At 45.0% G+C, this 26018-nt stretch overlaps 1 protein-coding gene across 2 annotated transcripts in view; it reads right to left on the bottom strand.

Annotated features, from left to right (window-relative positions):
• The window catches only part of bnc2 (basonuclin zinc finger protein 2), a 154843-nt gene that overhangs the window by 69607 nt on the left and 59218 nt on the right, over nt 1-26018 (bottom strand). The window contains exons 1-2 of one of the 2 annotated variants that reach the window (XM_068589023.1): nt 23473-23582; nt 22130-22495 (exon numbers count right to left, since the gene is read on the bottom strand). In XM_068589023.1, the coding sequence (XP_068445124.1) occupies nt 22130-22495; nt 23473-23475 (369 nt within the window). In that variant the 5' untranslated portion in view covers nt 23476-23582. Of the gene's footprint in view, nt 1-22129; nt 22496-23472; nt 23583-26018 lie in introns of those variants that run through there. The other variant, XM_068589024.1, reaches the window with a different exon arrangement.

Raw genomic sequence — 26018 nt, 5'->3', positions numbered from 1 at the left:
ATTGATTTATTCGTTTGAGGGGCTAATAAATAAGCAAATGTATTGGATTATAGTTTAATTATTAAAGTTCTTGATTGATTTATATGGGAAAATGTGAGCGTCGTATGTGCCATATAGCAGAAAATCCCTCTATAAGCTACAAAATCTGTAAAAAAAAAACTTCCCTGGCAAAACTAGAAACCTTTATTTTGAAACGTTTCCAAACTTTTCGTGTGAAAAAACACAATTACATAAATTTTCAAGGTGACTCCACTTCTCCAAATTTGTTCTCATTTTCCACAACATTTCCTGTAAATGTTCCCCTTCTGAGTTCCACTGAAATGAATAATGTGTCTCAATTAAATATAAAAGCAACTGTATGACACATTTATTCTTGGTATCCATGCTGATTTGTCATACCCGTAAATGAAATAAATCTCTGATTCACTGCGTCGACTCGGGGACCCTGAGGAGCAAGAGCCGTCTCCACATGTACACTCAAATGATCCAAGTCACACGCAGACACAATAGAGGCAAACAGTCTCAGAATGAGAGTCATCCGTTGGGAGCGGGTGGGAGATGGGTGCAGCTTCATGTCCCCCACATAGAAGACAAGGGATAGGCAGACTTTTGGGAGGGAAGAAAAAAAAAAAGCGCAGAAGAGAGTGAGAGTGCAAAGGTTGTCACAGACGAGTCACAGCGCAGGAGGAAGGGAAGAGGTGGAGCGGAGGGTACGTTCCAAACTCTCCCATCTGCTATTCATTTGTCCCGAGCTGGGAAGAAAATAGCAGGAAGCGTTCTGGTGGTGGCGGAAGATGAAAAGACAAGAAGATTGAATAAAAAAAACATGTGTCGCACATGCACTGTGGCTGATTGGATGTGTCCCATGGATTATTCCTGGGAGGCGCTGCCAGCTTGGAAAACACACGGCGGCCTTCTACGTACACACACACACATAGGCAAGAAGAAGATTCCCCTCACTCATAAAGCAGCTTGGCATGCACACCCTTCCTCCGTCTACACAGCACAGTGTCAGAGTCAGATCTACGCCTGTGGCCTCGACACACTGCTGTCTAACCAAACCTCCCAGTTTTGTTTTGGCCATCATTACACTTACCGCTGCTTCGGCTCCCATTACGCTGCTTACATCCACTCACATCTGGGCTTCTGTGCTAAAACACGCTTTACTCAAAAAGCAAAAGCTTGTTTCATTCGTCAGACTAAGTGGCAGCCTTTTGCTTGGTTCATTACGGACACACCAGGTGTGTACAGCAGACGCAAAAATGGAAACAGATGCAACAGTCATCGAAAACGCGACATGACAATATCAAGTGGCGGCCATTAAAAGCTCGTCACTCGCCCACACGGTGGGACCTCCCATCGCTAACGAGGTGAAATGTGGCGGGACACAGACAGGTAGGAGTGATGCCTCTACAATTATGCAAAGGGCGCGAGTCTGCATATGTACGCACATGCATGCGCTTGTGTGTGCGTGTGGGTGTGCGCGCACGTGTGCCGTGCCACTTAGGGCCCATCCCACAGCTCATTAACAGTAATAAGTGACTGCCGCCACTTCTTTTTTTGTCAGTGGGGATGCAAGCCAATCAATAGGGTCATTTCACATCATAACGGCTTACCAGAGAACATTATGGCACTTGTTCATGGCTGGGAATGGCTGCCATTAGTGGCATAGCCAGATTAGATAAGGGCTGGGTGGATGAAGGGCGGGAGGGAAGGGGGGCAGATGGAGAGAGAATTAAAGAGGGAGGCGGATCAATATATGGATAGTTATGGAGATAACATCACAATAGGGTGTCTGGATGAGATAGCATATTACAGACTTCTGATTTCCCTTTTCCTTGTGGAAATGAAGTAAAAAAGTGTGTGCGTGCGTGCGTGCGTGTGTGTGTGTGTGTGTGTGTGTGTGTGTGTGTGTGTGTGTGTGTGTGAGAGAAAGAGAGACAGAGAGAGAGAGAGAGAGAGAGAGAGAGAGAGAGAGAGAGAGAGAGAGAGAGAGAGGAAGTAGAGGATGTGTATTTACCCAAGTTTTGATGTCTATGAATGAGTCCATTGAATGTGTGTGTGTACAAATTTGAGCGTGTGTTATGAGAGTATGAATTACAGAGATCTACTCACAAATCTGCATCGCGCTCTGTGTCTGTGTGTGTGTGTGTGTGCCTGTCTGTGTGTGTGTGTGTCTGGGGGCGTGGAGGTGTGTTTGAGCGCGCTTTACTTTGGCATATGCGTGTGCAATCCTGTTTAATTACAGATCAGGCTTTGAGGCAGAGGCAAACAGTGCTATAATTACAGGAAACACCTTCTTTAATATTTTATGGAAATCTACCCTGTGTGTGTGTGAGAGAGAGTTGTAAGTTGCACATATTTATTTAGCGTGAGAGAGGAACAGAAGGAGAAAACAAGAGAGAGAGATCTATACGGAGGGTTCCTTCTGAAGGACTTTGGCTTGCACCCTTCCTGTCTTCCCTCCTTTACTCTTCACAGTCTCTCATTTCAGATTTGTGTTTCCAAATGGCTTTGCTAAACGCCCCTTTTTTCCCCACTTTTAAACCTCTTGCCTCTCAAATATTTATATTCCCTTTTACACGGCCAAGAGACAGAGGGTGAAGAAAGAGGGAAGAGACTCAGATCTATCTATTAAAGATGAGCAGCATCTCAAATGCATAAAGAGGGGTGATGAACACACTTGCTCGGGGATGGCGAGGTGTAAGCCGTGGCTTAATGCTCAATGACACACTATGAAGAAGGTTTACTTTTTGATTTACTACAAGAGAGAGGAAGCAGAGAAAACAGGATGTGTTTTTAAAAAGATGGGAGTAATAGAGGAAAAAAAAGCTATTACTGTTTACTATATGTAGATTTGATATACATTCTACATCTTTTTTTACTGCATATCCTAACCTCGGTCTTCTATTCAATTTTACAGTCCCTTCTAAATAAAATTAAAGAAATGTGTATGAGCAGCACCGGGAGACAACAACAGCTAGAAGCGTTTATATCACAACCACAAAAAAGATCACAATGTCATCTCATTGAGTGAATGCTAATTTATTTATTTGGGATTTTTTTTTCTTCTTTTTTTTTTAGGCAGGCCAGGCAGAGGCCAAACTGAACACATGTTCCGTCTTAGCCCGCAGTGACACAATTGAACACATACACACACACACACACACACATACAAACACACAATGGCAATATGCTAACACTAAGCCAGTGCCCCCTGCAGGGCCTGACACATTGGGGGAGTGGGAGCAAGCTTCGCTGGTAGCATGCTTTACTACTCTTTGATATGCACCAGTCATTAAAAATAGATGGCGAGCAATCATTACAGGCATCGGAATTAATCTAATTAGCCCAGCGCACTATGCCTCTCTGGTAAGGAGTGTGAGAGGGGGGGATTCTGCAAACAGAGCCACCCGGCCGCAAACACAGTGTAAGCAGAGAGGGGCAGGACGCTACGGGGGCCGCGGTAGAGGGGGGGGAGATAATCCGCCTTGACTTATTAATACGCGCAAACAAGATTTAGCTCCTCAAAGCAAACAAATGAAGCAAGTGCTAAGAGGAACGGGGGGATGGAGGGGGCAGGAGCAAAAGCGAGCGACATGGAGAGAGAGAGAGAGAGAGAGAGAGAGAGAGAGAGAGAGAGAGAGAGAGAGAGAGGGAGAGGGAGAGAGGGAGTGCAACATCGAGCGAGAGCAATTATTAATTATTTAAACCAGCATGGACCGTATGGAGAGCCGCAGCTACCAGTGGTAAAAATGGATTTAGAGCCAGAAAAATGTGTGCTCCTTAGTCCATGCTGCTCCTTTTTTTTATGTTAAGAGATCTTACTTCTTTCTGGGAGAAGCTTTAGCAAGTCACAACATGGATCACGATCTGCTGACGAGTAATCTCCTCTCAAACACCACCAACATACAAATGCACATTGCTTTCTTGCTTAGACAGACATGAGTCCTTTATTGACTCTATAGCCAATGGAGTGCTTAGCCCACAACCTTCTTGACCTTCCCTGTCATGGTTAATGACTGCTGCAAGGGGGTATAGGTTATAAGCACTAAGAAGTTGGACACAGCCCTTTTTCTTTCTTTTTTTTTACTTACAACCTTGATGTGGGTTTGAGTAAGCAGGGGTTGGTCCACACTGCAGTGATTAAACATCCACATAACTACTTGCACAACTTTTGAGATCTGTCTATTGTTTGCTTAAGGATGTTCTGAGCAGGGGTTCAGACCAAAAATAGCCATTTAAAAAAAAAAAAGAAGAAGAAAAAAAAGGCAGGCTGTGTTGGCGTAGATGTGTTGCTATGGATACTGGTGAGAAAATTAAATACAATCTAGAAAGCACAGTTTGAAGCTTATCATGTGTGAGGATGAAGTTGCAGTCGAAGGCGGGTTCGGGCCCCTACCGCGCCGATACAGGGATCTCATTGAAATGAATGAGGGGGGTGTATTTTTGACAGGGGAATTTTTTGGGGGGCTAAACGCACAACAAGGAAACTGTTTTGGGGTCCTGAGCGAAGATCTCCCCTGGACACGACATGCAGAGGTGCAGCGTTGGTGATGAGCTCAGGCTCGACACAGCGCCAAACTCTCCTCTCTCAGTGGGTTCGTCGGCCATTCTTTCATCCCGGCCTCTCTAATGCTAGCAGACGGTCATTACCATCTCTTTGATAGTAGGGGTCCCAGCTGTGTTGCGGGGTCTAATACCCCTCAACCTCTGTCCCAGGGTGCCCCTCCCTACTTCTCTCCTCCATCCATCCCTCCGTCACTCCCTCACACAGTCAGTCTGGAGGTGCATCTGAATGAAACCCACAGGAGAGAGGTGTGGAGGGAAGGAAAGCGAGAGAAAAAAGAAGCGAGCTAATACCGAATCTCAGATGACCAAACCAAACGAAAGTCTATCAAAAGCCAGCTCAGCAAACACAACTTCCATACTGATGAGGAGGGAGCCGAGCGGCGAGGGAACATGGCGAGGACAGAGGACTAAATCTTAGTTTATGCATCGCTTCAGGGAAAACTGTGTCTTCTTCACTGCAGTATAATTATCTTCAACATATCTTCATCCATATGTCAAAACTAAATACCTTGCAGAACACTGGAGGTACTACCTGGTACCAAGTACTGTTTAACCATCAAAACATGTCTTTACCTGCTAATAAAGCTGACAGATCCCAAAGATAGACATTTGATTTAAAATCCATGGAATGCCTGTAATAAGGCCTGTAAAAAAAAAGTGTCAGGTAGGTTTGAATTAGCCTTACTTACATAAATACTTAAATAAAAACATTAAGGAGACATACAAAATGGAGGAGGAATAAAAAGAGACAAAGACAGAGGGAGAGAGGCATCGGTATATGTTTGGATAGATGGTATCGCAGAGCGGTCAAGTGAAGTACATATTTCAAAATGAAAGCTCTTTTTGCTGTCGTCATTATTTATCACACTGTGTGCACACACACACACACACATGTGCACAAACAGACTGACACAAGTCTGAAGAGAATTAAGAGAACAGGAGGTGGACTGTAACTGGAGGTGCCACGCGGAAAGACACAAACCAGAGAGAAACCGAGAGACACATTCACCGGCACCTCACTCGCACGAAGGACGTATTAGCGCTGAGAGCAAAACAACTCCATGAAACAGGAAAAGTCTATTTTTCGGAATCCACTTACACTGAAATTGCAGTGACATTCTTGGCAGAGCTTGCGGAGCACACACGCATACAATGTACTGTATAGCAAGAAGGACACTTATCAGGGCCCAAAAAAACTATTAACAGGCAGAAATGAAAAATCACAGGAAGGAATCAAATCAACCAAAGATTAGAAAAAAAATAGGGCATGTTTCTTGGCAGCGTCTAAATCCAACTTTTTTTTTTCCATCTTCCTCTCCCTCCTGCCCTCCGTCACCAGGTTAAGTTACAGACATGAGGCGCTGGAATGAGGGAGGCAGAGTGGTAACATACGGTACCATGAGGAGCGAGACGCCGGCCCTCCCTGACATGGCGTGCACCGAGCCTGCCCCCACAGGCAAGCACACACACACAGACACACACACACACACACACACACACACACACACACTATTTGGTCTGCACATATACAGACCAATCTGCCAAATGCAAGCAGATATGATTGTGTACACGCACGTATACACACACAGCCTTTGCACCCCCTCGCTTGACTTCCTCCCTCCCTCTGCGGCTCACTCTGCATGTGTCCTGTCATATCTCCTTCAGCTCATAATTGTCCCAACTTATGGTGCTTCTTCCTGCAAGCCACAGTTTAGGGGAAGTGAAATCCTTCTAAGTGACTGTCACAATGCATCAGCCTCAGGCAAGGGACACACAACCACCCGCTCCCCCGCCCTTCCTCTTCCTCCTCCTCCTCCTCCTCTTCCCTCTTCAGTCCCCCGGCTGCGTCCCCTCATTCTCCGCTTACTATCCCTCACTTTAAGTGTTTTTCTTGCTGAGATGCTTCACTTGTGCTTTCACTCCATTTGAACCCATCGTTCCATCTCCCAACAACCTCCACTTCCTCCTTCTTTCACTCTCTCTTTCTCTCTGTCCCCTCTCTGCATTTGAACAGAAGGGACCCCGCCGTAGTCACAATGTCACACTTTGGGCCCTTGCCTGTAACCTGCTCTCCGCTCAATCCTTGTTCCCCCGACTACACTGCCCAGGACAAGCAGAGGTTGAGTTTGTTTCTACTTCCCGTTTCTTTTTGAAGGGACGGTCACTTCTTGAAACGCATTTACACACAACTACACACATGCATCAAGAGACGAGCGAAAGGAGATGAGTGTGTGTCCTCTGGACAGCCAGCGTGACCTTTGTCGTGACCCTAGCATGTCACAACCCTGTGATGCATGTGTCACTTCTTCTCTGCCCCTGACCTTGGTGCTCACGTCTCTGTCACCCAGGCAGACACACACACACACCCTTGTTTCTCTTGTTGCGCCTCGCTACACAAAAAAACAACTGGTCTTTCCTTTCAACCACATACCTTTGAAGTGAATTTTACCATAAAAAAATAATTTAAACCAATAATCCGCCATCATAATAGTTGCAGATTAATTTATTACCTACCGTTTGAATGTATCTTTGATTAATCTTGAGATTAAAATAGAATGAAATAAGAGCACTCGATGTCACACTGACCGTAGCACAAGGGGGCCGAACTAAATCAAAAAACAGCAATGTGGTTTGAACTAGCAGGGAATTAAGTGCTTATTTTTGGCCACAATTATGTGTGTTTGTGTGCACCCGTGTGTGCTGTATGTGTGTTTTGGTGCTTTTTCCTCTTAGGTGTTTTTCTATTAGCCCTGTAAAGGCCGGGATCGGAGCTTTATTGAGCATTTTATTGGAGCTGTGGACAGATCAGTCACCCATCAACCTTTCATCGACCAATCATGTGCAGTGAGGGGAGGGACCTGGGAGGTCTGGCAGAGACGGACACTCGGCAAGGGGAGTCGGGTGGTCACTCACTCATCACTTGGATGCAGTCCGGCACTCTGTGTGTGTCTGGGTGTGTGTGTGTGTGTGTGTGTGTGTGTGTGTGTGTGTGTGTGTGTATGTGACAAAAAAGGGTCAGTCACTGGTCACCAGATGGTAACTGTTTGGGCTGGACCACAGCAAGCTAGAGAGAAAGAGGGGGACTCTCCTCCTCCTCCTCCTTCTCTCTCTCTCTCTCTTCCTCACATGCTCACATACATACAACAAACCATGAGAGTGATGGGTGATATTGGAGCAGACACTAACAATTCTGCACCTCTTGGCTTGGGGCCTTGACTCGGACTCAGAAAGCCAGACGGTCTGTCCAAGTCACAAGCCCAAGTACAACACCACTACATGCTCAGCAGACATAGGCACCAGTGACCCTTTGTGCACGCTACTGGGGCTCCAGAAGCACTCTTTTGTTTTCAAATGACCTTTACACCAATGGAATTCACTGTGGTTAGCTTGTAGATGTATAAGCCATTGCTTTGCACTACAGGAGTCGGGTGGTTTTAAATACAGCGAGCTGTGCAGGGGTTTGTCACTGTGTGTGGCCTTACAATGTGCAGGCTACTGCTGCTCTGGATATTAGTTCTTCTGTATGTCTGGCTATTAAATACCAATCCCCAGCCACACACACACACACACACATACCACTTCCCTTCCAGTCTCAAAGTCAGGGACATAACAGTTTTGGCTGGCAGTATTGTGTGGGCCACAAGAAGAAGGAGAGAAAAAACAACTGTTCTTTTCAGGGAAACCTTCCAGCTGGAGACTAAAGAGGGAGAAATAGAAACCAAGGAGAACAAAACTGCTTGAAGGAGCGCTTGTGACCGAGCGAAAGGTGGGCTGTTGGGTAAAGGAAGGAGTCAATCACACGGAGAAGAGAGGCAAGGAATTGCTAGAGAACCAAATTAAGTAGAAAGAGAGGGAAAAAATCAACACAACGATGGAGTGAAAGAGTGAAAAAAGGAGAAGCTAAGAGAGAAAAATTGTAAAATACAGAAAAAAAAAGGAAAGAAAGAAAAAAAAGAGTACGGAAGCACGAGCAGCTGGACTTCTGCTAATTCAGCACTTTAACAAATCAATGCCACTTGAGGAGTACAATCCGCACCCTAAGCTCAGCTAGACGCATCAGTGAGACTGTAGGCGTGTTTCTGTGTGTTTCTGTGTGCTTGTGTGTGTGTGTGTGTGTGCGTGTGTGTGTGTGCCTGGAGGGTTGATGGTGTTGGTGTGGGGTCATCCACAGTAGTCCACATTAAGGTCCAGTAATGTGTTAATTTATAACTCTATCGCCCCAGACGCCTGCATTATCCATCTGTGTCACATGCTAGGCCTACCATATCTATCATCCAGAGGGGAAAAATGGCCAGTCCAGAGAGATTAAGCCACCGGTCACGCAGTTTCTCCTTTTTTTCCCTTCTTTCTTTTCCCTTTAGTCTTATCTATTGCATCCTTCCACACCCCGCTCCTTTTATCCTCAGCTCCCCAGGTCAGGGTGATCAATTAGGGCTTGACAGACTTCCCAGTCCTGGCTGACCACTGGAGCTCCAGAGGCCCCGCAGACATCACTATCTACCCAGAGACGAAGCACTTATACTGGGCTGTAACACCCTCTTTCTCTCCCTCCCCCCCCTATGGCCCTGCAGGCCTGTAGAGGGGGGGGGCTCTTTTGATATCAGTGATCAGAGATTGGATTACACTTCACCATGACCTTTGTGAACCTTAAAATGTGTCATCACTTCCAGCAGAATGACAAAAACAGAGTGTGATGATAAAAAAAAAACGTATGTTTGTGTGTGAGCTGGAAGGACTAAAATGATCTCTATTTGAAAAGACCCTTGACACATATAAGTCAGTGACACATTACCAAGTCGTTCATAACACTGCAGGAGCTGTAGTTTTACAGGTTTCTACCACCACCTCTGGGCAACAATGTTGATATTTCCATAAAATATTATGTTGAGGGAAATAATACTTTTCTCCTGTTGAAGCAATGTATTACACTTGTCAAAACATGCAAACAACATACTGTATTTCATGAGTAAACATGGCTCTGCGTATGTGTGTGTGAGTGTGTTTGTGTGTGTGAGATTGCACGTATGTGTTTATCAGTTTGTGTTTGTGCGGGCGGCTCATGCTCTCTTTGTCAGTAGCAGCAGGCACTAATAACACACAGGGGGAAATGATCAATACTCACCCTCTCTATTCAATTTCACAACATCACTACTATCACCGGACACACACAAACACGCACACAGACTCGTGCACCCATGTCGACGTGCAACACGGCCGCGTGAATGTAAAACAAAGAGCCTTTGACTAACAGATGTAGCCAGAGGGCTGGCTAAAGCAGGAGAATTGGCTTCGGTGAGAATGCGAGCAATGCATTAATATTTATTTTGTTAAAAATACACCCCTCTATCCTAGGAGAGAGGTAGTGAACATGAGATACAGAGGCTAAAGGAGGGGTGGGGGTGATAGGAAAGACAATCAGGCAATTCCACCTTTAAAGAGTGCAACAGTCATCACGAGAGGAGAAAGGGAATCTGCCCATTAAGACTAAGTGGATGTCTATTAGATCATGGAGGTAAGGAGGTGGGCATTTACCATCAGTCCAACTCGCAAACAACCTTGTCTGCCCCTGGACCATGCCAACAGCTGGGAGTGTAGTGCAGAGCCCTCGCGTTGACATCATTTAAAAGTTCTCTTAAAGTTAATAGAGCTTCTTTTTTTCTTTGAATAAAAGGCTCTCTGAACTCTCAAGTAAATTTACTCATTCTCTCTTTAAAACTATTTACCCTGCAAGTGTCTGCCAGGGACATCACCTCTGCGAAAATGAAGGCAATTAAAAGACTATCAAAGTCACCGCCCAGTCCTGTGAGATCAAACAAACCCTGTGCCCTCTTTCTACTTCACTCCCGGCCTGTCCCCTTTGCTCTCCCCCTCTCCCCCTTCTTCCCCAGTGTAAACCCCCCCATTCTTATCACTGCGGTACAGTTAATCCTCCCTCTCTCCTCCTTCTACCATCGTGGCGTCCCTCAGGGGGTACGCGGGAGGCTAAAAGGAGTGAGCACATTTGCCACTTGCCTGCGACACATAATACGGAGCAGGCAATCAACTTTGGCTTGACATGTATTTGCTCATCTCTGGAACACACACGCACACTATCCCCCCACCCACCCCACCACTGCTGGGAAATTGAAGGGTGAGGGTGGGGGTCGGATGGAGGGAGGAGGGGGAGTTGGAGGGGGGGAGCCTAAATTAACACTTGACATTCAATACGGTCAGGTCCTTAATTGGCCGGGGCCTTCCTGAGAAGGCAATTTTCTATTCCCCAAACTGCCCCCGCACTGCGCCATGTGCCAGTGTCATCTGTGTATGTATGTCTATGTGTGCGTGTGTGTGTGTGTGTGTTTGTGTGTGTGTGTGTGTGTGTGTGTGTGTGTGTGTAAAAAAGAGAGAAATTGCATCTGTGTGTAAGTATGTGCCAGAGAAATACTGAGACAATGAGTATATATGCATATATCTGTGTGTGTGAGAGAGTCTCTGTGCATGTGTGTGCGTATGTGTGTGTGTGTGTGTGTGTGTTTGTGTGCGTGTGTGTGTGTGTGTGAGCCCGGGCCCTGTCCTAAGAGAGGCCCTCTGGTCCCTTCCCTCTCTCTAATGAGGCTGGATGAATTAGCGCTACGTGACAGGATTTGAACAGCGGTGCACCCCCACCCCTTTTTGCCTCCCCTCCCTCCTCTTTGTCCTCATCTCCTGCTCCTGAAAGCAGTGACAGGCATCTGGTGGCCGAAAAAATGCCAGGAGCAACCCTGCGGCTCTCGCCTTTGTGCGTGCTGCCGCTGCTCTACACCGCGCATAAACACACAAACACACCTAGACGTTACACACAATGAAACACTTTCGTCTTCCTCTCGTTCCTTTTCCACTCACGCAGACTCACTTGCACTTCCCCGCGGATCCAGTTACAGTTGATGTTATTACAGCTTTCAACCTGAGAGGTATTAGGCTTCCTTTAACAGATCTGACAGCATTTACAACACAGGCAAGTCGACGCCTCTAATCGCCTCTGTGACTTCAGCCTATTACCAATTGATCTCAAAGAGAGCCTCCTTCTCACCTTCTGACTGATGCACAAGCTGCCGGCTCCTCTTGCTCTTCTTAGTCATAATGCGCTATCTTTCTTTGCTGCTCCATCCTGTAAACTTGGCTGCTCTTTAAGTGCTCTCATTTCACCGTTTTACTGCAATAAATCTCAAAGCCATTTCTTTATGACACTTGTCTTATTTATGTTATTGAGTTATATCTGGTCACCCATTGATTGGGCATATCGGATCACCTTTGCCCTCATGAGGTCCCATTTTAGCCACAATCAAGATGCTAAATTGATCAGTTTTATGGCCGTGCAGAAAAATGTCTGTAAATCTGGGTGATAAATCCCATGTTGCCGCCCTTTACTAATCTAAACTGATCAACAAGCTGTGAAGTAACGGCTTGGATAAGGGAAACAAAAGCTCCTGATTTTTCTGTTTGTTTTTTTTTGGGCATTTGGAGGAAACATATCAAATGGATTAAATGCCATGAAATATTAAATGCCAGTCAGAGTCACACGCATCATGCTGCGAACGTTGCTCCAACAAAGCACTTATCGCTGAGTGCGTTTCCCGACAATGGAAGAAGCGGCTCAGGCCATTTACAAGGAAAACATCAACATAGAGAAAGCAAGTGTGTGGGGTGTGTGTGTGTGTGTGTGTGTGTGTGTGTGTGTGTGTGTGTGTGTGTGTGTGTGTGTGTGTGTGTGTCAGTCCCAACAACACAAAATACATCTTTTAACACTCCCAGAAAAACAGCTTTTTTCTTTACAAGAATCCTCACTTTGTCGCGTTCTGAAAGACTGAAGCCGTCACTTCAATCGCACAATGAAAGTCACAAGAGGTGGACGGCTGACAATGCGCCGGGCCAGAGGTCACGCATGGTAGACCTCCCCCAGCGGCTGGTTGCCACGGATACAGGGTCAGACCAATTGATGTGAATCACAGTAGGCTAATTAGATCATTTGTGACTTAATTGATATTATGGATTGTTAGAAAGTGAAACGGAATGCTACTCAATAAGTGATCAGCTCACGAGCAGAGAGTTTGGATTCAGCAGCGGTAACAGGTATGCTCAGTGACAACACACACAATGCCTCACCCATCCAGGCCACACACATTGTGGTATTTCATTGCACTGCGTGTATATACACACACACACACACACACACACACACACACACACACACACACAAACAAAAAGCCACCCAGAGTGTCAGTTTGCCAGAAAAAAACACGAGCTGTGGGATGCCAAGGCAGCTGCATTTAACAGTGGCCATTAAATGTTATTAATCCAACAGCGCAAACATCTTTACAAAGTCAGCAGAGAGCACAAACAAACGCTTACACATGTTGCTTTAACACTTTGCTCACAACCAAAAGTAGCTAATGAGTTTAGACTCAAGTTTTTTCATAGGGTTAAAATGACAGCACAGAGAGGAAGCAATTTACACTTCAATAAGTATGAAGAAAAGACATAATCGGCGTGTGTGAAAGCATGCATCTAAGTCTAGAACCGAATATCTTATGTATGTGTGTGTGTGAGTGTGTGTGTGTGTGTGTGTGTGTTTGTGTGTGTGTGTGGGTGTGTGTGTGTGTGTGTGTGTACGTTGGCTCCAAGCCTACCACCGCCTGTACCACTAGCCTCCCTTCTCCAGAACCTCCCTAAAATCCTCCCTGGGCCTCTAGCAATCAAATCTCCATGGTAAGCTGGAGACAGAACAGAACAGAGAATAGTTCAGGAAATAAAACAGAAAGTGGGGAGAAAAGCCTCTCTCGCCTTCACACACAGAAACACATAAGCCACAGAGTTCAACCTATGCATTAAGAGATGTAACACATTTATTCGTGCCTGTGTGCACACAAGTTCGCCTCACCTCACATGTGAACTGCAGACATGAAAATCACTGTTACCTGTTGGAAAACCATTTTCTCTGCACAACAACTTTGGTAATTTGCCAGCACATCGAAAATGTACAGTACAGACCAACACACACATGCAACAGTGCACGTCGGATTAGAAGCGGAAGGAGATGGAGTCAACTGTGAGCCCTGAAGAAAATTACCATAATTATCCATAACCATAAATAAGCCTGATGATGATGATGGTTTTCACAATAATAATAGCAATTCACCCCGAGTGCTTTTTCAAATAACAGTGACAGCATTAGCTACACTGCCAACAGAAAAATGAAAGGCTCAGTGCCTTGAGAGCTCGTCTTCGCTGCCACTGCTGATGGGGCAAATTGGCAGGCAGAGAGAGCAGACAGGGGTCCTTAAGACAGATGTAAAAATAGTAGGCTGTTTGATTTGCCCGTTGTGCTGGCGCGGCTCCAAGGAAAACAAAATAACAGGAGTTGAGGAATAACAGGAAAAGGGAGAAGCCGCGGTGAAAGTATGCCCAAGTTCCTGTCACTTAGCACAGGTCACACCTAATGTCACCTTCCTCTGGATACAGGACGGGAAAGAACAGCCTCTGACAACAATGTCTCTGCCATCTGGTTATGTCTTAAAATACTACAGCAGTATATATATATATATATATATATATATATATATATATATATATATATATATATATATATATATATATACTGTTTCCTCCGACTCGCTCCTTCTCCTTTCACTTGAGTCAATATGTGTGATTAAACCTCGCTGCCGGTGGCGATCTCTGGGCTACCAAAGCCAAGATGAGCCCCTCCCAGTTCTCAACACCCCCGTGACCCGTGGTACTGTCACTTCACACACGCACATGCATGCACGCAAGCACACACACACACACACACACACACACACACACACACATACATATACACACGTACACACAGAGGGCACAATTATACTTCAACCTTTTCATAACTGCCTGGACCTTGGTGACAGCTGCTGCATTCTTGCCGTGTCAGAGTGTGTCACTGTGTGTGTGTGTGTGTGTGTGTGTGTGTGTGTGTGTGTGTGTGTGTGTGTGTGTGTGTGTGTTTCCCTGGCCCTGTGCTTCTGTCCCCCTCATTAGCCAGTGGCGGGGTGGTGACATCCTGAGCGACTGGCCCTTCAAACACACACACTTCCTCTTCACACCGGCGACTTCTCCCCACTGCAGGAAACTACCCAAAGACAAATATCCAACGGCCCACTTTTGGAAGAAGAAATGGAGGAAAGGAAAAAAGGAAAAAAAAGAGTGAAAAGAATGGCGTCCAGTTGCTTCAACAGCCATCAGCAGGGAAAGGGAAAACAACAGTTGTGAGAGAGAAAAATTATACATATACATAAATTATAATCCAACCATTCTTCAAACACGCAAAAAGATGTGCAAAATATTCAAATAATGTTTACACTTTTCCATACAATTCAAATCTATTCATTGTATTGGTAAACATATTTTTTGCCACACTGAATACTATATTCAACACTATGTTTACTGCCTTAAATACCACATGAATCTCCTTAATGTTACATGTTAAGATGTCTATTCACATTCCCGCTACTTTATTGATTATTTTGTAAAAGCAGCTCACATAATAACAGTAAATAAAGAACAACAATATTGTATTTCTCTCCGTTTACATGCACGTGCCCACACAGGAGTAAAAGAAGTCCCTGGGAAAGACTCAAACATAGTAGATTCTACCAATCAGCATAGGCGATGGCTTTGCATTTCTATCGTTCCTCAACACGCGCACACGCGCACACACACACACACACACACAAAACGCACAACACGCTGCCCTGCCAGACATATGACATAGAAAGCCTTTTGACTTCCATGATAGTCTCTCTACATTGTGCATCCTCCCCATTATTCAGGCATTGACCATAGTTGTGAGGCGGCCGTCTCCTCAGGAAAAGACAGAAAACAGCTGACATAGAACCCGTGAGTGATGCTCATATGATGCTTATTGATCGCTGGATGCCCCGGGTCTCGCACACAGAGTCAGGGTCGGTGCTTACCCATAACGCTTGTCCTGCAGGGCATTACTACGCAGCTACAGAGGTTACTGGATGACCCGGGACACACATGATCACGGCCATGTGCGAGGCAGATTTTTTGGGGGTAAGATCAATGCACATGCTATAAAAATAGAAGAGTACTTTTCTTTTCTTTTTCAGGCTATAATAGTAAGAGATGGTGAGGATACAAAAAGGAAAATGCGGGTGTCTGCATGTGGAGTCTTATTGACGGATTTCCTCAACAGTCTGACAAAAAAATATGGAAATAAAAAAATGTAGTGTTAATGTGTACCGTAGATGCAACAAAAAACCTTTATCAAACAGCATGACAAGAAAACAATTTATATAAATCTATCTTCAGATTTGATACAAATGAAAGGACATTTAGTAAATGCAAGTTAAAAAAAAAAAAAAGAAAATTTAAAAAGCTCATTGAAACAAGTTAAAAGTAAAAATGTTGTGGACGTCATATCTCCCTGGTTGGTGCCTGGGTAAATATAGTGGGGACCACAGCATGAATGGGACCTTGTACATCCTCCTACTCCGTCAAACTAGATGGCTTCTTAATGGTACACACACAAACACACACACACAAACACACACACACACACAGTAAATATACAAGTAGCTGCAGTCACCTTCCCACTCAATCTTATTCTCCCATTTCTGTGCTCTCTCTTGTAGAAATAATGTTGCCTTCAGGAAACACTCGCATCATCATTGCTGCATATGCAAAAAGGACAGAGAGAGATGCCCGCTGACTGGATGCCACAGTGGCTTTTCTCAGTGCTGCGTATGCCCTCCAAGTGTGCCCTCTAAGTCCTGCTTATGCCCTCTAAAAAGGCCAGTTACAGTGTAATAATTGCATTAAACAATGTAAGAGTCGTAACTTTACAGTCAGGGCCCACCACTGCAGGTTGGATCCGCTCGGGTGAAGAAGTAGCTTCAAACCTCCATAGATCAGGCCGATTTAGAGGCACACCCAGCCACTTCCTCTTATTGAAGACACATTGTGCTCCTTCTGACACTTGTCCTTGCGTCTTATTAGAAGCGGGAATCCTCACGCCCAACGTGGCCCATTGTTACACACATTCAATGTCAAGAGCCCCTTCTCATGAAACCCTCTGAGTTGGCATGTGGGGGACTGCCGGTGGAGACAGAGTTTTAGGTCGGAAAGATTGTCCAGCAAAAGAGGGTGTGAGGTGTGGGGAGTAAGAAGAGTGTAAGGAAAAGCGAGTGAGAGAAGAAGAGGCAGCGAGACACAAAGACACAGTAGAAGAGGAAGAAGAAGAAGGAAAAGAAAAAGTAGTAATGGGGGAAGTGGTGCATGTCTTTTCTGCAAATCTCCTCTTTCACCTCTGCTCTCCTCCAGCTCTCCAGCCAAGGCCAGCCAAGAGACACTTCACCTCGCACCCACACACACATGGAGCCGCAGCCAAAACGCAGAAACACACACACACACACACTCTCTCTCTCTCTCTCTCTCTCTCTCTCTCTCTCTCTCTCTCTCTCTCTCTCTCTCTCTCTCTCTCTCTCTCTCTCTCTCTCTCTCTCCCGCACACACACACACACACTCTCACACAACTGGGATATGGGTATTTAGCCACCCACTCAGGAAAATAAATGGCAAAAGCACAGACATACGCGTCGAACGCACACATGCGCATATAACTTCAGTGTCAGAGCACACACATGCACGTTTGACACCAGATACACGTACGTATAGGCATCCATATGCTCTGTGTGCAACGACCCATCAAAGACAGACATGGAAATAATAACAGTTGAGTGTAACGACACACATACACGTTCACTGACTGTGGATAATTCTACACATATGTATCAAATCACTGCCTCTGCAGTCACACACAATGGCAAGGAGCAATGTGCACCACATATGCAACACGCCTGTACCCCACTGTGTAAAACAACCGGGGCGCACACACTCACACACGCACACACTCACCACTGTAAGTGTATCACTGTGTTAATAGGCAGATTAGCGCGTTCTGTGATCTGCACTGAAGAGGATAATATCAACCTCATTTCTTCAGTCAGACAAAACAAAGCAGAGCGTGTTATTCCACTAATACGTCTGTCATCATGTCCTCACAGCTAACAGCATGCAGAGGTTGAACATATTGCACAGGCTGCACTGCAAAATATTAAATCAACCAGTATAATTGTAAAATTGCTGCAAACTAAAAGTTTAAATATGACACGCGACATGAATACACCAGGGAATATTAAAGAAAAAAATGAAATGGAAGGACAGAAGCCATATTTTAGAAATTCAGACTACATATGTGGTTTGTTTTTTTTACTATAACCAATGGAGCTAGTATATTTACAAGAACAATGGCAACAATTTGTTGGTTTAATAAAAAACTTTTTTTCTCCACATTTAGTAAGGTGACAAAAAAAACTGAAATGCATAAATATGTTTTTTGTTACAGTCCTTTGCAGTTTTTTAATTTGAGTTCATAAAAGTTTTGTTTTTCGGGATCTTAAATTTGAAAATGCACAATGGGAGAGAAAGGACAACCCTACAGCCTTGTGGGGCTTTCCAATTCAAAGGACATTTTTTAGAAATTGACTCTGAAACAATGCAAAAAACTTCAAATAAACAAATGCAAGACAACTCCCATTATTCTAATCGCATTTACATTTGTATTATTCTAAATATTATTACGCTTTACAATTCTCTATTCATTTCTAATTCATATTTCAACATCGTAAACCCTGCTATTGATATGTGGATACAAGAGTCTGCGTGCGAGACAGAAGCGAGCTGAAGCCACTGCACCTCATCCGGGTCTCGGCCCACAGTCGACCTGTCGCACTTCAAAAGAAGCCGCGCGACAGAGCCCTTGTGAAAAGAAAAAGGGGGAAGGCTATTTTAGAGATAGTTTTAACTGGAATGCACTCTTTTTGCTCTCTCTCCCTCTCCCCCTCGCTCCTGTGAGCCTGGGTGGCAATAGGAGATCCTCAGGTGGAGTTTAAGGCACATTTTTTTTTACGAGCTTTTCTAATCCTCGTGTTGTTCCTTCCTTCGTTCCTCCGACTTGAAACGGAGAAGAAAATATGAATCTAAAAAGAGACGCGGCATGCGGCTGCTGCATTGTGGAGGAATTATCCCTGATGAACCAATTAGGCTCGTAGCATCACTTAACTCCGGGCTTTTTAACTTGCAAGGGTCGATATTCATAGCCACGCATGTACAGCAGCGGGTCAATTAAGGCTCCAAATATTATCACTCCGTAATGCCTGGGAAATGATTCAACTCCTAATTAATGTTTGCATTTTTTTTCCTCCATGAAAACAATTATGAAAGTTCCCTCTTGCATTGTTTGTCAAATGTGCACCGATTTCTGAACATTGGGAAGCAGAGAAAACAGGCAGTATTTATCGAATCCATTTCATTGATTTCATTTAAATTGCATGCAGTTCGTGTTGTTTCCTGTTGACACTCGCGTGGATTATGACGGTTGAAAGTCTCCTGCTATGTGTTTTAGGAAAGAAAAGATGTAAAGCCTATTAAGGCCTCTTATGAAAGGTGTAAATTATTGCCTTGCAGCTGTGCCATAATCGCGACTGTTGTTAATTTCGTTCGTGTATAAAAACACGCAATAATAAAATGCAATTGCATGCAGATAGATTATCAATATGCAATCTTAACTAAATAAAACATAATAAAAGTGATTTAATTCATATGTATTTTTCATTTGTTCATCCCATTTGTAACATCCCCTCTAGCAAAATATTCGGAGAGGTGTGAGGGGGGGGGATGTTTCATTGTCTTGAAAACGTGAATATGGAAATACATGAATTTAATAAATCGGAATTATGTCGAAAAAAACTTAAATATGAAATACAAGATCATGCCTTGTGCTCGGGATCAATCAAAAAAGGAAATCGATCAATTCTGAGAATAAATTCGTTCTCAAATTGACATCTATTTTTGTTTTATTTTTCTTCACGCTGGAGCAGACAGGTGCTGCTGTTTTTTGTTGGAGGGGGGGGGGGGGGGGGGGGCAGGGGGTTGTGTTATAAAAGCACATCAAAGAGAAGAAGAAAAAACACACCAGATCTCCTGATTATCAATTTCATAGTTATTTGTTCTTCTTTCTTTACTTCCATCGGTCACTGATGTTTTATGCACCCAAATGTTCAGACACCTGCTGGAAACCTCGACCCTATTTATGTCATTTCAATCGTGGAAAGAAAAATACCTGCATTAAATGTTCAATGTTCCAAACTCTTGCTTTGTGTGTGTATGTTTTACAAGAAATGTTGAAAGTATTGCCAAATGTTCGGGCTTATTGACGCCTGCTCGTGCCCATGCCGCGTCTCTCCTCAAAGCACCGCATGCGCGCAGCTGTTCCGCGTCTCCATCGATCAGATAGAAATATAATTCGGCCTAACCACGATAAAATACCGCATCCCTCGTGTCACCTATAGTTGATCTTTAAGGGAGAGCGAGTGGAGATTTAGAAACACAAGCCCATACCGCATCTCTCTCCTCCAACACCCCAGGGTGCGCCAACCTCGGCAAACACAAAGTCATTATCGGTTAGATTCCAAGAAGGCGAGTCTGTCAAGGAACAGGCTTCCTTCGGAGGATTTATGTCATGCCTACTAAACATGGGAAGATGTCTTCTAAGTGGTGCGAGGAAGGATAAATAACAGCGAGTCCCTAGGCTGATTATATTGAAACAACGGTGCGCATTTGTAAAAAGGATTGGGGATGCAAACACGGGGTCCCAGCAGATGATGAGGCAGGGGCCCATCCACCTGCTTCACACCGGGAACAGGAGCGCTCTCCTCTCTGCGCGGCTACTTCACGTCACTTATCAATACTTTGTGGGATCCTTTTTTCAATCTAAGAGCAAGGATTTAAAACAATATATATATATATATATATATATATATATATATATATATATATATATATATATATATATATATATATATATATATATATATATTGTTTTGAATGAAATATATAATATATGATTTGAATGAAAAGTGCACGGATGCAATTCATTTAAATATGTTGTTTGGTATATTGGAATAAAGACGCATCCAGTTAGAAACAACACAACAATATCGGAAAAGGTGCTTTCAGAAGTGTGACATTTTATAACTCACATAGGGATATCTTAATATCAACACAGCTGTTTCACCTTCATGATTACACCTCTGGGATTAAAAATAAAGACATAAAGCAACTATATTTATCGTCAACGTGACGAATAAGTTCCTCGTCTTTTACCAGCGGAGCCGCGGCTGTTGCGCAAGAGCCGCTGCGGCGCGCGAGTGTAACAGCATGTGTATGGTACGGAGAGCCTGCAGGTCCCGCTATGATTAACTGCAACCTAACAACCGTCCTCTATCTATGTCTCCCCCTCACACACGTGCGCGCGAACGGACGCACACACACACACACACACACACACACGCGCGCGCGCGCACTTACACATACACATCCTCAAACTCCTCTCCCTTCTCCTTACCTGACATTTACCCCACGAAACCTCAAAATCCCCCGTCCCTTCAAAATAACTCTCACTTTTTTTCTTTTTTTTTTAAATATATTTTTTAAAAGAAGCAAATAAACAGGAGAGAAACATCCACGGGAACAGGGGAGAATTGTCGGGAGGAATTGTGGACTTTCCCTCGGCCGATGGAGGCGATCTGTTATCATCATTACTTTTCCAGACGAGCCTGTTTTCATTCGCGGCTCCTCTGCTGTTCTGTAGCCGCGCGAGGGGCTTCCTGCCTCGGCCACATGAAGTCAATTAGCCGGTCCCAGAGGGGTGCCCCTACCCGAGTCTTTATCGGCACTGGGGTTACCAAAACACTGCTATTGCTTGCTTTTAAACTCCACACCGCTCATGGACCAATTACGGAGACTTAAGCATGTATGTAACGAATCCGGACACGGGATAATCCATCAAATGCTGAAAGAAGTGAATTCGGCCTATTTGATATTCTGAACATTTTGGATTTAAAATGTGTTTTTTTTTGTTTTTTTTACAAATACACAAAATATGGAATTTTTAGTTTTTTATGGGGCAGAAAAGGACTCATGCATTGATTAGTAAAAATGAAAACAACACAAACACACACACACACACACACACGCACGCACGCACGCACGCACACACACACACACACCCACACACGCACACACACAGGGAGCTTACATGAATGAAAACACTGTGTGGAACAACAACATTAAGACCGACACACAACATCAAACCTGATGTGTTCCAAAAGTTTGAAAAAGTTGCAAAAATGCAATTGCAAATAAGGATTCTTATTTTGAAATATCAAATAACAATTCCACCCCCCATTACCCACGAGATCACACACACACACACACACACGCGCACACACACACACGTACACACACATAAACACTTTCTTCTCAACTCACAGACAAAGTAGGAATCACAACAGCCAACGTCTGAACATACACCAAGAGAAGAAACATAAAAGTTTAGTCCTTGGCTGCGAATGTGGAGCGAGTGGACCAGGAGAGGAGGCCGAGAGGGAGAGGATGACGGGGAGAGGCTGAGCTGACGTACCTGCTGGGACATTCTGTAGAGGAGGTTGCTGTCAGTGCCCTGCTGCTGCCATGTCCCCATGAAGCCCGGCTGCTCAGCACTAGGCGGTCTGGTGCTGAACTGCATGGAGCTTTCGCCTGCTCCCTCAGCGCTGCTGCTAACGATGCTAATGCCACCCAGACCACTTCTTCTGCTGCTGCTGCTGCTGCTGCTGCCGCTACTGTGGCTACTGGAGGGGATGCTCGTGCAAACGCCAGCGGCGGCGGTGGGTCCGTTAGCCTTAGCTGGAGCTGGAGACGGCCTGGGCGGCTCCGGGTCTGTGCTGGGCTCTTGTGGGACTGTGTCGTCGCACTCACTGCCTCTCACATCCAAGTCTGCCTCCTTGGACTTAGACCGAGCGAGGGAGAGACAGAGAGGGAGGGCAGGGGGTGAGAAGGAGGAGAGAAAAAGAAGGAAAAAAAAGTCAGTGAAGGTGGGTTCTTTGGGGTTGTGTTGCTTTTTTTTTTTTGTTGTTGTCTCGCGCTGTCCTGCTCCACCAGAAGGATAACAGTGAGAGGGGAGTTGAGGGTGTGTGTGTGTGTGTGTGTGTGTGTGTGTGTGTGTGTGTGTGTGTGTGTGTGTGTGTGTGTGTGAAAGAGGTTTTTTTGGCAGCTCTGGTGGCAGAGGAGTGTGTGTGGAGTTAATTCGCAAGAAGAGAGAAAGAAAAGAGGGCTCGCAGTGAATTTCCTCGGGGGCCTCGTCTTGGACAGGGCAAGATGAGTGGAGAACTGGAGGTGAGGAAGGATGAGGAGAAGGATGGAGGTGAGGAGGGGGGGCTGATGAGAAGGAGAGCAAGAATGGACAAAAATAAAAAAGAAGGGGGGGCCATGGGAATTAGATGTTACCCATGGCCTGAGTTTTTGCTCTAATCCATCTGTCAGTCATTGTGTACTTGGACAAGAACTCAACATAAATGCAAACACCTACATGCAAACACACACAATCCAACACATTGCCCTCCATGCATGCACAAGTAAGACCTCTAATACTAAAACATTGCAAAAGAAGTAAAAAGAAAAGTTGAAGAACCTGAGAACTGCCATCAGCACCAACACATGCACACACAAGGATAAAAAAAATCTGTGTAATCCATATTTTTTTTTTTCTCAAGTAAGACCTAGACATACCATGTAGATTATATTGAAACAGAAAACATCAAATAATGTGAAACCCCTTTACACAAAATCTGTGTTTGAAAATGTAAAACAATAAATAAACAAAAGTAAACAAAAAAAGCGCAGCTAAATACAAAAAAAAAAAAAGTCCCGTGAAAAAGCGCCACACAGCTCAGGCAAGAGTCCATAAAATGCATGAATGTCTCTTACCATCAATTCTGTGCCTGTCCCAGCAAAGTGAAGATGAGGTGTGGGAGTGAGCCACCCGCTATCCCTGCCTCGCGCTTCTCTCTCTCTCTCTCTCTCTCTCTCTCTCTCTCTCTCTCTCTGAGATCGTGTCCCTCTCTCGACGTCCGTGTGCCGCCTGTCCTCTCTCTTTCCCTCTCTCCCTCGCGCTCTCACTCTCTCTCTCTCTCTCTCTCTCTCTCTCTCTGATTCCTCTGTACTCCGCAGCAGCCGCTGAGGAACTAGACTGAGCGCCTATGTGTGTGTGTGAGTGTGTGTGTGTGCGCGCGCGCGCGTGAGAGAGAGCGAGAGCATGCGAGAGCGAGCGAGCGAGCGAAAAGCGAGCGTGTGTGTGTGTCGGGCCGGTGCAGGCGCAACTGAGTCAACTGTGCCGCTCCACTCTGAGATGCTCAGTGACATCGCGCAGCACGCTTCCTCACACACACACACACACACACACACACACACACACACACACACACACACACACACACACACACACACACACACACACACACACACCCCTCCTCTGCTAGGGGGAGAAAGGTGGGGGCAAGCGCCATCGCAGAGCAGGAGAAGGTGGGGGGAGCGTTTGTCCCCCTGCCTTATTACCATTTGCGCTTCGAGCGGCCGGCACGTCTCAGAGCAACTTACTTCCCCTGAGGGACCGTCCCGCCACACACACACGCACACACGCACACACACGCACACACGCATACACACACACACACATACATACATTCGATGCTTAGCTGCAGCAAAAAGAGTATTTTTCTTTGGAAAAAAAATATATATCTTGAACAAAAAGCATCACCATTACAGATTGTTGTCAAGTATTTGTTTCTTTGTTTAAAAATGAGGGAAAAACAGTATTGTATTCAACAAAAAGGTTCTGTAATAACTGGTGAAAATTGCTTAACAGCAATCAAAAATAAACAAACACAAATAAACAAGAAAACATCAATAGACTTGCTTTATCAAAAAAAAAAAATCTGGTGCCTTTGTTTGATTTTCTCCCACTCTAATGAAAGACTAATGGAACGCAGGCAATCTGCCACCAGCATGCATATGAACACACACACACACACACACACACACACACACACACACACACACACAGGAAACCCCCCCACCCGTGGAGGCTCTCAGATTTTAATTAAGAAAAAAATGAGGAAGAGGTTCCATTTTAGCCAAATTGGTCCCCACAGCCGCAAAGGTAAGGGAATAAAATGAGGGATGGAGGAGTAAAGGGAGGTAGACATGGAGAAAAAGACACACTGGAGGATAAAACTAAAAAAGAAAAAAAGAGGAAGGAGATCTATGCTTCCTTTGACACGGCATAGGACATGTCTCAAACAATGAAGACACCCCCCCCCCCTCCCACACCTCCTTTCCTCCGCTTCCCTTTAACTCTCCCATCTCCTCCTCTCCACCCCGTCTCTCCACCCCACCATCATTAGAGAAATGACAGACCAGGTGCCTCCGTCCGCAGCGAGAGGGAGATGTCACTGTGATCTCTCCGCTGCCGAGGAACAAAAGAGAGAGCGACAGAGAGAGAACTTCTCGCCCCGGCTCTACATTAAATGGCTTCTGATATATTAAGTCACTTCACATTTTGTGGTAAATTGCTGGAGACAGGTGCTTGGTTTTCTGTTAAAAGCCTTTTGTACGATGTACTAATGGCAGTATACTGTTAACCTTTGCTGAGATTATCACACCGGTACTGTGATGTTCAAGGGATTTCTGAGAGAAAAGTATACAGTGTGTGTCCAACCACTTTGAAAATGTGCAATTGTGTCTTGTCTCAAGCTCAATTTACATCTCCCTCCTGCGTGCCTATCTTATTCCTTTTAGTTTTGTCTCCTGTGATGTTGTTCTACACTTCGAGGTCTCTTTACCTTGCTGTCTTCCTCTTACTCTCCTCCCTCTCCCTTTCTATTCTGTTCTTCATATATCTTTTGCATAGTGGCCTTGTCAGAAGCCACAAGCAGCCTTGTCGTAAAAGGCGTAATGTGTCACCTCCTGTCCATGTACTGCACGCGCCGCTCTTAGCAACTTATCGAAAAAGATAATGCATGAGGCTTAGGCTAATTATATTAAGTGACAATTTAGCGGCTGAGGTTCCTTTTTGTTATCCAGCTCCCGCTTCCTCTCCTCCCTCTCTCGCCTCCTCCCTCTCGTCTGTAAATGTGCGAGTCTGTGGGTTTCTTCGAGTGGCACTCAGTGTTTTAAGTCAAGCTGGTGGCTCAGCTTCTGACCTGGCTGGTTAATGGCTGTTATTTGTGGGAGGGAGGAATGGACTCTGCCAATATTGCTCAGGCTGCCTCTTTTTCTCTCCCCCCCCCCCCCCCCCCCCTCCTCCCTCCCACCCCGCCTCGGCTGATGGTAATGGCCGTGATGACGGAGGAAACGAGAAAGAGACACAGAAGTACAAAATACGGCGATGGAGAAATTTTGAAGGGAACCAGGGAGGAAGAAGGAAATAAGGGTAAAAAAAAATGCTATAGGAGGGAGGCAAGAATAAGGGTAGA

The sequence above is a fragment of the Clinocottus analis genome, unplaced genomic scaffold, assembly GCF_023055335.1.
Source record: "Clinocottus analis isolate CAN_PGR_092001 unplaced genomic scaffold, fCliAna1.0.p SCAF_22, whole genome shotgun sequence".
In the NCBI taxonomy this organism is placed as follows: Eukaryota; Metazoa; Chordata; class Actinopteri; order Perciformes; family Cottidae; genus Clinocottus; species Clinocottus analis.
The sequence above is the reverse complement of the archived record's forward strand: the minus strand, read 5'-3'. Positions and strand labels throughout refer to the sequence as shown.